Source organism: Phytophthora parasitica, assembly GCF_000247585.1.
Source record: "Phytophthora parasitica INRA-310 unplaced genomic scaffold supercont2.4, whole genome shotgun sequence".
Taxonomy (NCBI): domain Eukaryota; phylum Oomycota; class Peronosporomycetes; order Peronosporales; family Peronosporaceae; genus Phytophthora; species Phytophthora nicotianae.
In genome coordinates this window covers 1,029,564-1,040,645 of record NW_008648990.1, presented here as the reverse complement: position 1 = coordinate 1,040,645, position 11,082 = coordinate 1,029,564, and the positions used below count along the sequence as shown (strand labels likewise).

Here is an 11,082-nt window from a genome sequence, read left to right as displayed (position 1 = left end):
GGTCTCGAATCGGTGGAGGATTCTTGGGAGCCATTGAAGACAATAAGTGAGGACGTGCCACAACTGCTGTCAGCCTATGCAAGTGCTTCAAATGATGATAATTTCCAGAATGCCGTGACCGTGGCAATCGATTCCAAGCGACGCCATCGCTCTAACTGACGTACAGGCTTCTCTATGACAATTTCCTTTCAAATATGATCATCACTTTGAACGAGATTTTGGAATTTCTGCGTTTAACCGGGGATTTTGACGCCATCGTCAATGGAACAGGTGGGCATGCAAGTGCTCAACATGTGTACAAGGATTGAATACAATTGAAGCTGATCCTACAATGTACGGTGTTATCGAAACTTTTCTGGAGTATGATTGGCTATAGTTCGAATTGGAGTATTTTCACTGGTTGATATTGGATTGTTGCAAATCATGGGGATGGCAACATGTAACACTGCAACACGTTGAAGTTGATGGCCTGTCTATGTCCATATGTGACGAGGCCGTATCGACTAGACAATGCCCACGCAAACTATTAATATGGACGTTGGAAAGCTTGGGGGGCAGTGTGATGATGGCACCGTTACATCTTCAACAGCTTACCAACTTGCACGCAGCCTTCATGGGTTGGAATAGACTCTGCCCCACCATATTTGCGCCTATCCCGAATAGCATCATGATGCCAAGGACTCAATGCCATTAAGAAAGCCATACAAGGAATCTGCAACCCATACTGATGACGCCTGATTACTCCATGAGAACAATGAACGGGGACAGCTTCACCTGGACTGTCATAGATGGCAGGAGGAAGCTGGCCAGAGTAGATAGCTCACTTTTAAACTTACCTTCTGATCAACAATACACGTTGGTTTTGGCCGGGAGTTCCAGCTCCCAATTGCTGTTGTTTAACACACCACACACGCAGATGCTGCAGCGGGCGTAGTATATGCGACGAGAAACAGCCTTGCCTGAGTAAGCTACGATGGTTTTCGGGTCCTGTCGTTTTAAAAGAGCTCTTGAATCCTAAACAATAAAATTAAAGTCCGTATATCTGTCCGTTTCGTCTGGATTTCTGATTGAATGCATAACATCACTTATCACTTAACATCAGTATCGAGGCAATTATGATTGAATTCAGGAGGAGATAAGTACGACATTCTAAAAAATGGTACTAGTAACTATTACTACATCAGATACAAGCCGGTGCGAGTGGGCTGTTCCTCAAAGCGGCGCAGCGATCTCGCTAGTTTGTTTAACTATTTAAAAAACAATGTTTAGAATTAGCTTGTAATGCCTGGGGTGTGATTTTATGCCCATTACACCGCGAATACTGGCGTGCATATGATGCGTTGAGGCTATCTCTGTATTCTTACATTAAGATGGCAACTGCTGATATTGCCAATATCCTTGCCGGGCAATTGGCAATGGAAATCGGCGTTTTTCCATAATTATTCGCTCTAGAATTGACTTGTGAATACCGCGAGATAAGGAGCAATATAATCTCGTTCTCCCAAAAAGGGACTAAGAAATGATTTATTATAACACTTTAAAGTTAAAATCCAGAGCTGTTGCCGGCGAAAGCACGGCACTGTTGAGTTTTTTTTTTTAAAGAAAAATTGAATTATAATGCAATTGTTGGTTATCATGTTAGAAATATCAGTGATTTTGCCTGCGTGAAATAGTAAGCCTTAAAATATCGACACAAAAAATAACTATTTTAAAAGGTCATTCATTAGAAATTTGTATGCACAAAAATCAAGGCGTCCACACCAAGGAGGTTCCGAATTAATCCCAATTGGGCTGTCCCTACTACTTACGTAGTACTGACAGGGAAATCAGTCTGTTATTGGTTTATCTTGCGGAGTACGTTTAGATTGCAATCATTTCTTGTAAAGGTTTAGCACATCCTCGATCTCCGAGGCCAGTTTTTCTGTGTTTGGATTGCTCTTTGCCGTTTTGATCATCTGTGACAGATCATTCTCGTCGTAGTATTTCAAAAGCATCTTGGGCATGTGATCGCGGAAATATCTTTCGTCAAACATAATCATGTACCGAATCCACGTGTCCAACCAAGGACCGGTGAATAGTGATGATCCTGCTCGGTCAAGGTTGAGGATCGTGAAGATTTCGTCCGTCGTCTTATAAGAGACGTCATGCCAGGTTTTAAACAGCTCGAACTCCACGCTTTTAGCAATCTCCTTCGTTTTTGAGATTTTCGAGGCTGATGTGATCATATTTACCAACGATTTGTCATCGTAGTGGTTGCGTAATGTCGTCATCATGGTTTTACGCGAATTACGCAGCTCGTCGTAGAAGTCATCGAGGTAGTGAATCCATTTGGCGAATTCAGGGCTTATCAGTAAGTTGTGTCCCTTATCGGTGAGTCCCATCATAGCGAAAAACTGTTCTGGAGCTTTGTCAGCCACAGGTCTCAAGTCGTCGGGGTCTATACCCGTAGCCGCCAACATCCTCCTTATCGTCGTTTCCTTGCCGTAATTATCCCGATTAAAAGCAATTAAATATTTTCCCCACGTGGTCACCAGCGGATTTCTAAAGAGCTTATTTCCATCTTGGTCAAGACGGAGCACCTTGGCAAAGATGTACTCCGGAGTCCAGTTTAGTTGTATCCAGCGCTGGAATAACTCGCTCTGTAGTTTCTTGGCAGCACTCGCCGTATCTTTCACCTTCATCGCTTCATCGAGCATTTTTACCAGTTTCATTTCTCCATAATTCGCCGCCAATGTCCCAATCAGTGTGGCCTGATATTTAGGGTTCGCTGCGTTGTACTCCTTCACGTAGTTGAGCCAGGTCTTGAGTTGCGGGTTGCTCAGCACATCTTTTCCCACCTTATCGAGTTTGAGTTGCTTGAAATAGTCGTTGGGCGTTCCTTTCGCCATCCACTTCTGCTCTGTCTCCAGTTGCTGTACCAGTTTCGCCCAGCTGGGGTTATTCTTCGCCGATTGCAGCAGTTTTACCAACCCTTCACTGTCGTACTGCTTAGCCAAAACCGACATTAAAGTCGTTTTCTTGTCGGGATGTACCTTGTTAAGATCTTCCACGTATTTCACCCACTTCATGAACTGTGGGTGATCAAACAGTTTTTCACCTGCCTTGTCCAGCGATAAGAGCTTGTAGACATCTCCAGGCAGCTTCCGACTATATATCCAACTCTGAAGCTGCTCTTCGTGGAGTTTAGTAGCGATATTTGCTTCACTTGGAGTCTGCATTGCTTTAATTAGCAGACGTGTCAACGCTTCGTCGCCGTAGTAACTCGTCATGATCGAAACTCTCGGATTCCGAGGATTTCTCGAGTAGAAATCGTCCACATAGGTTAGCCATGTTGCAAACTGTGAGTTTTCTAACAGTTTATCACCTGCCCTGTTGAGTTCCAGGAGCTTGAACATGGTTTTAGGGAGCGTTTTAGTGTCCGTCCAATGCTGGATTAGCTCTCCGTCTAGTTTATTGGCGATATTTGCTGTCCTTGGTACCTGCTTCGCCTCACGCAGGAGCTTTGAGAGTGCTTCATCGCCGTAGGAACTCGCCACGACCGAAATTCTCGATATCGGTGGATTTTTCGTATTGAAATCGTCCACGTACGTTAGCCAAGTTGCAAACTGCGGGTTTTCGAGAAGTTGTTCACCTGCCTTATTGAGTGTCAGGAACTTGAAAACATCTTTAGGAGACGTTGCAGTATCCAGCCAACGCTGGATTTGCTCACCGTGCAGTTTATCCGCGATACTCGCAGTACCGGGAGTTTGCTTTGCCTTAAGCAAAGCCTTCGACACCGCTTCATCGCCGAAGCGACGCGTTAACATCGGAATGGCTTTTTCCGATTGCTTTGGGAATTTCGTCTCGAAATCAGCCACATAACTTAGCCAAGCGGAGACTTGAGGATTGTCAACCAAATTGCCACCCGCCTTGTTCAGCTCCAGCAGCTTGAAGACTTTCGCTGGTGCCTTTTTGTTATCCAGCCAGTACTGAAGTTGCCTGTTCTGCAGATCGGCAGCTAAATCCTGGGTTTTTGGGTTCTTCTGTGCGGCGATGATCATTTGTGACAAGCGTTCGTCGCCGTAGTAAGACGTTAACTTTGAGATCGTCGAGATTCCACTTCCAGGATGCTGCTTGGTTAAATCATCGACGTACTTGACCCACGTACCAAATTTCCGCTTGTTGAATAATTCACCCTTTCCGCGGCCCAGACTCAGCCAAACGAACACATCGTCTGCTTTTTCCCTTCCATTTAGCCAACCGCGCAGTGTTTTCTCCGAGATTGTCGACGGCATGAACTTGCTCTTAATATTCCCAATTGTGGAGACCGGAATTCCTCGCTCTTCATGCGACCGTAGCAGTCTGGATGAGGAGAAATCGTTCACCTCGTCTGCAATAGGCTGAAACACTGTTGGGAGATCAGATGTCAGGGAGGCACTGACACAGGCGAGGAATGTCGTGACTACTAGTAGAAGAGCATAGCCCAGATGCATGGCTGTGGAAGTTTTCTTTCTGTAGCAACTTGTTGTATCCCCGACAATGGTAAATTCGAAACTGTGACATTCATACTGAAAATATGTTCTAGTGTTTGTGTACCGTCAATAAGCGACACCAATGATTTGACAACAGGGCAAAGCAGCAGATGCTGGCGGAAACATTGTGCATGTATGCCTACTGCCTTTCGCAGTTTCTTCCGATTTGTTGTTTTTGCGAAGTACTGCATCCGTTTGAAGGCAGTGGGTCGATGAAATAATACTTTGAGGCCGTAAACAGCTCCCACCTATCTAGAGAGCTCATCCCAGCTGGGGCAGATTCTGATCGATATTTGGAGAAAAGGAGAATGTTGCCTAGTATTACCTTAAGTATTTGTCGTTTGGAAACTTGTAGTCTCTGCCAAGTAACCCTACAACGGAAACAAATATTTTGGAGATAAAACTGTACTACAGACGCCGTAATGCTTACTGTTAAATGACAGCGGTAAACTCCTACTGGTTTTCTATTGTGAGTTCTACTCAAAATTGTCATGGGCGGTTCTTTGAATGAATCTCCCCCAAATCGCCCAGCGTTTACAATTCCGTATACTGACCCGTTTAAGTACGAAATAAGGTGTCAAGAAAAGACTTGGTGGGTTCTACTAATGACTTGGGGGCGATTGTCCTTCCGCTCCTCAAACAGACCCAAATCGGCATATTTGGACGGAATTCCCAATAATAGACTCCATTACGAAGGATAATGTTATTAATAGGGCTTTTTACATTTTAGAGTAGTTCATCGATGTACAACCTGACTCACTACAGGATTGCGGATGCTTCCTTAAAACCGTATCACTAAGTGACCTTCACTTGCCGTTACGAAATATATTGTATTGAGTAGTTTTGCGAGATCATCAAATCTTTGTCGATGTGAACAATTTCATGGAGAACAACACGGTTCTTGGGAACCGGCTTCCAGACGTCTCAACGAGCATAGCCACTGCAGAGAAAAGACGAAGGTGACCAGCACGCTCCAACTAATAGCTGTAGTGGGAGGGAAGGAACTGGGAGGCAAGGACGCCACCACCTCCCAGGAGGACCGCTCCATCGGTAGGACGGATGGCTTGGCCCACCGCCGTTAGGTCGGACCTCGAGTAGTATCAAGATCCGCTTCTGGGGCGGACTCCCCTACGATAGAGCAAGGATGGACACGGAGGATGACTCTTCACCGCAGGCGCGAAAGGAGGGCGCAAGTACGGTGTGTTCACAAGGTGACCCGCAGCAAGAGAGCGACACTCGGTGTCCAAGGCAACACCAGTTGAGTCGGCTCTTGCATAGTTTCCTCCCAGGGACTCGGTGGTTGGTGTTTAGGCTTGCAAGAGCGAAACCCGGACCTTCGAAGTGAACTCCATGGTGGCCGTGACGCCCGCTGAGAATCAAAGCGGTGGCAAGTCCGGTGCTGGAGCTGCCTCGAATGCCAGACTCCCCAGACTTGGTCAACGGTTCCACGATACCCACCTCGTTGTGCCCCGTTGATGGTCAAAGGTTGGAGCCAACGGGCTGCGGCACGAACAACACCGTTCTCCATTGTTAGAGGAAGGAAGTAGTAACACAGAAAATATAACCGTTTTGCTTACACTAGGCAGCTACGTAGGACAAGAGTGTTAATATACTTCTTCTCTCTTGTAAGGGACCTCGTGCATCATCAAGCCCCGTCAACATTGACACTGCGTAATCGGCCGCATCAACATCGTCCATCGTAATCTACTGCTATGGCAAGCGGGGCTGCACAAGCAAACGGGATGACCCTGCGATCGTGCGCATGTTCCAATGTTGAAGGACTAGGAAATTGAGGGTCCCATTGTCAATAAACTACTTTCGCTACTTTCAAGCTCGCAAAAGCTATAACGCTTCATTCTACCCGAATATGACTCAGTAATCCGGAAAAAAAATAATAAGGCGAAAAATATATTGCATATAAAATACCCAAATATTTATTTTGTTTGTAAAAAAATTCGTTGGTTTTGTCAATACTTTAATATGGTATTTGGTCAAAGGCCACTACTACAACCCCACACTTTTAGCACATCTGAAGTAGGCCTCAGTTTTCCATTTGACTAGTACTCATTATACCATTCAAACTTACGTCGTTAAGATGTTTGATCAATCGTGTGGTTGGGTACGTAAATGAAACTATTCGGATGGTGGACTGACACTGAGATCTTGCTAGCCTGCTCTCGTTTCCTCAAAATCTAATTTCCTACACTCTACTGTAGCTACTCTACCCCAGCCCTATCATGATGTCGTTCAACAACAAGACCTCCCCCCCCCCCCCACCCCAACACCCCCACCACTAGTAAGGTGCTATATACCCTCATGTTCACCAAGAAGTCGAAAGTGGACTCCTGTGCTCGACATGCACGAAAACCTGAAAGAGTGTGCATGGCTTCTCCACCCTGATATCTCATCTTAGCACCTATCACCCAACCTATCTTAAAGATGCATCCAAGGCTGCCAAGGATCGCAATTCCCCCCGCCTACGCATTGTTGACGAAGAGACGCGTACCATTTTCTGATGGACCGTCTGCCTTTGAGTTTCGTCAAGCGAAAGATGACGAGAAAAAAATATATACCTTCTACCATCAGCGAGAAGACGGTGAAGTTGCATTTGATGCGCATCTTTAAGTCTTCCGAGGGTAGAGTAGCTGAGGAACTTCAGCCCTCGTTTGACATTATGCTCGATGGATGTACCTTCAACGGTCGCCACTTTATCGCGATATTCGCCGTGTACAATTATCCTGGGAGGTGCATGGGAGCCCGTCCCAGTGCGACTCAGAGTACTACGACGATACCTATTGATTCACTCGTCGTTTCCTACATCTGTCCTTCTGCACCTCTCAACCAAGCCTCGGACGAACACAGTGGGAGCACTGCCGCCATAACGAACATGGACTATTAAAAACAACCGAGATCCTGCCTTCAGCTTCCACCATGGTCCAGACACGAGCCCAGACTGCCGCTGCTGCGGTGGCTACAGCATACATGAGCGAGGTGCCAGATGCTGAACTGCGATCGTAGCGCATGTGGAGAGAGCTAGCACCGCTCCATTGGCTATAGCCAATGTACCAAGTGTTGTTGATCACTTGGCAAATTTTGCGTAGCAATTCCTTGCCCAGACCCAGGCTCTTGCTGCTGAGCACGTAGCCCTACAGCAGCAGAGCCAAGTACTTGATCACGCCCACAATGTGGCCTTGATGGCTATGCAGGCCTCGACACAGTCCAGTGTCAGGCAGCTCACTGATCGACAGCGTGCTATTGTCGAAGAACTAGGCGAAGCGCTGACAGCAACTCAATCCCGTCTTCAAGACCAACTTCAGCATCTGCAAATGCTCCAAGATGAGCATGGTGGACAGATTGAGCGATTTGTGAGCGACAGTCTCGCTCATGCACTGGAAGAAGCACAGCGCAAAGCACAGATAGCAGCTTCGGCTCATTTGGAAGGAGTTCGACAGAAGCTGCTGGAGATGGAGGCAAAAATTGACGGTGGCTTGGAGAACATATCACAGCACGTTCAACAACTTGTCGAAGACTCACTTGCAGCTTCTCAACTACAGGTTGATTCATGTGAGGAGCCAACGCGCGCTGTACTGCTACGCGTATCAAGACCTCATTAAAAGAATCACTGGAACTGAATCTTTAGAGAGCGTGTGGCGCTGTACGACAAGATTTGCTAACACGAGTCAGCTGCGCTGAAGAGCCTCTCCCCGAGTCAATTCGCAGTCTTGTCTTGGATATCACGACCAATGCAGAGCGTCTCGTAGAGGGCAGGGTGCTGAAGCCTCTGACAAACGCTCAGCCAGAATTGAACCTGCATGTTCAGCGTCAAGCTAACCCAACGACGCCACTGCGCGAGCAAATTCGTAAACTTTATGTCCAGGTCAAACGACAAGCTCAGAAAAGCGATAGTGCCACCCTAGAGACTACAGTTGCCGATCAGGTCCGACACGAAGTGGAAGAGCGCTTCCGCGGGGTACAAATAAATGCGCAACGCGAATCTGATGCCAATATTAAGTTTCGACAGGAGGTGCAGACCCAGATACGAGATTATCACAGTAGTATTAATCGCAGTGTTCAGGCAGCTGTTGGGAAAAAGATGCAAGGCTATCAGAGACGAAGTACGCGTTGGGACGCAGGAAACAGAAGAACTGATAAGGGACGGATTAAGACCAAACAGATCTACGGAAGTGACGAACTTAACGACGGTGAAGATGAAGATGAACCAGCCGCTGACAAAGATCCTGCACGAGAGAACAGGATGCAAGAAACTAGGGGAAGATCGTATTTGTCAACAACGTCTATTATCTTGTTAAATTCACCCGTCACGAACACCACCAGCGTGTTCTGTGCTCTGAACGATGAGAAAGCGTTACCGTTGCTGGTGGAGAGAAGCTCACTGAACTTGACGGAGAAAGAGACAAAGGATGCAGAGGTGGAAATCCCACTGCTGCGCCAACATCTTTGCCAGGCGTCTCCGACCTCAGTGTCGCAGCAAAGAACTCAACCCCAACATCTTCGACGCCGCTCGCAGCATCCTTCACAGACTCGTACCCAACGTGTTGATCTCCGAGTGGTGATGTCCGAGATCCAGCTTCAAGTACAGGAGAGAGCTGAGCAGGCTGCCCAACGGTACCTGCTAAAGCAATATCGTGCAGGTTGAAGCTATTATTAATACGGACAAAGCTAGGAGACACAGAGTATGTAGGCTAAAAGCTTCGGAAGCAAAAGACAAGATCAACAAATCGAGAACAGCACTTTCAACACACAGTATACTTTTATAACCCAGATTTCTCCTCTTCCTCTGTTCCCTTAACTAATGTTGGGCTGCTAACAAAATTTGCTAAAATGCCGCTCGTTAGGTCGTCCATCTCGTATTCCATGTCAGGGTCCAACGGAAAGACAAAGACGGATGGTGTGTGTAAGCGATGCTGCCCCTTAGGAATTCCTCACATTGTAGTTGTAATGGGCTTGCTACGTGCCCACTACTTCGGCTTACACGTTAGCGCACGTGTATGAGAAAGCGTAGTTTACTTTAACTTAGATTAACTATACTTACGTCTGGTAAGTATAGATTTACTTAAATAAGAAAAGCAAAAACCGATTTACCGTAAAATTGCGAACTGTTATTTATGTTTATGTTTTGGGTTTGGGTTTCCTCCTAAAGTGATATTCTAAATGAAAGGTATTTGCCAACGAGTGGTTGGCAGAATCGTGCTAAGCTAATTGGTTGAAAGAGGTCGCCTTTCAACCAATAGGAAGTCTAAATACACACATCCAGTGGTCTGTCAAATGTAACCATTGGTGTATCTCACACCAATGTGAAACCCATTGTCGTAATCAAGTGGCTACATCTAGCCACTTGCGTGTAACCCAGTTACACCATCCCCCCGTTAAGATAAGACATATTGTCCGTTTCTATCAATTTGTCCGTCTATTAGAGAAGCTTAAACTGAGACTAAGACAGGTTTAGGGCTATCTTCTTCTACGGTTGGTTTCCGTTAATCAAACCAGTCCCCATCACTCTAAAGCGAAAAATTCTCACTCAAGTCACAAGTCATTAAGGAATTCTTTTACAAGCTGCGGATCATTATCTGGTTGACGGCCTGCCGAGTAGTGCACTCGTGCACGCGACGACGTTGACCTCGTGCGGATGGTAGGCTGACGACGGCTGGTGTTCTTCGTTTCGACCATGCGTGTTTTCGTAAAACGCTCCTACATATAAAAAAAAGTTAGATAAATAATATTTTTAGGAAATGAAAAACAATAAAATATTATATTCTTACCGCCCGTCTTTTGATATTTCGTCCACGAAGACGAGTTGTTCCGGACCACGATAAAAAGGTAATAACCTTCCTGCATATTCTTGACGCTCACGAGGCGCTGACTCTCTGGCCCGTTTTGTTAGCTTTTTTCTTGTGAGGTCCAGATCGAAGCGTTAAGCACGGCATATTGAGGCTGTGGAAGTGTTTTTGATATTGCCAAATTGGCGCCGCAGTTCGTCTTGCAGTTCTTCAATATAAAAACAAGGATGCTCTTTTACGTATTTTTCAACAAAAATAATGACCTGACGTGGCCACTTGCTGCTGCGCTCTCGCCCTTTACTTTTTCTGCACGGGGATCCCGCCTTCTCGAACCTTGTGATCCAGCAGCGAACACTGCGTTCGTGGCTACCGAAAATCGTTCCAACCATAGATGCGTCCATGCCGTAAATGTAAACGAGGACAATAGCTCGCCAGCGCAAGTCCCCTGCGTAAGTCATTGTTTAGCAGATAATCTCCGAATGGCCAACAAATTCGTGGCATTCGGAGGAAGTGCGCTTAACACTGAGCATAAGGGCAAGCACAGGTCGCTGCTGATTGGATCGGCTAATCAAGATGTGTCTTAATCGTTGGCGCAGCTCTCTTAATCTGAGCTCGTGTACCTAGCCCTAGTGTGTCTTGAGCACGTTACACTGAGTGTAAGAGCTCGTTTTGGACAATCCATCTGAAACGGACAATACTAGTCTGAACACGTCACTCAAATATTGACAAGACTGTCAAATCTCAGGGAGAACCCGAGCTCACTTCACGATGAG

At 46.3% G+C, this 11,082-nt stretch overlaps 4 protein-coding genes across 4 annotated transcripts; 2 read left to right on the top strand and 2 right to left on the bottom strand.

Annotated features, from left to right (window-relative positions):
- Window positions 1–1,871: 1,871 nt before the first annotated feature.
- Window positions 1,872–4,472, bottom strand: PPTG_03270 (hypothetical protein; the record flags this gene model as incomplete). The annotated part of the gene is made up of 1 exon (XM_008895947.1): window positions 1,872–4,472. One exon carries the CDS (start codon window positions 4,470–4,472, stop codon window positions 1,872–1,874), a length of 2,601 nt encoding a protein of 866 aa, XP_008894195.1.
- A 1,389-nt stretch (window positions 4,473–5,861) lies between these two features.
- On the top strand, window positions 5,862–5,987 carry PPTG_21257 (hypothetical protein; the record flags this gene model as incomplete). Its single annotated transcript, XM_008896510.1, has 1 exon — window positions 5,862–5,987. The coding sequence occupies one exon, from the start codon at window positions 5,862–5,864 to the stop codon at window positions 5,985–5,987; it is 126 nt and encodes a 41-aa protein (XP_008894758.1).
- A 1,455-nt stretch (window positions 5,988–7,442) lies between these two features.
- PPTG_03269 (hypothetical protein) lies at window positions 7,443–9,168 on the top strand (the record flags this gene model as incomplete). The annotated part of the gene is made up of 3 exons (XM_008895946.1): window positions 7,443–7,502; window positions 7,613–8,065; window positions 8,152–9,168. The coding sequence occupies 3 exons, from the start codon at window positions 7,443–7,445 to the stop codon at window positions 9,166–9,168; spliced, it is 1,530 nt and encodes a 509-aa protein (XP_008894194.1).
- A 927-nt stretch (window positions 9,169–10,095) lies between these two features.
- On the bottom strand, window positions 10,096–10,367 carry PPTG_03268 (hypothetical protein; the record flags this gene model as incomplete). Its single annotated transcript, XM_008895945.1, has 2 exons — window positions 10,096–10,220; window positions 10,292–10,367. 2 exons carry the CDS (start codon window positions 10,365–10,367, stop codon window positions 10,096–10,098), a joined length of 201 nt encoding a protein of 66 aa, XP_008894193.1.
- Between the last annotated feature and the right edge of the window lie 715 nt (window positions 10,368–11,082).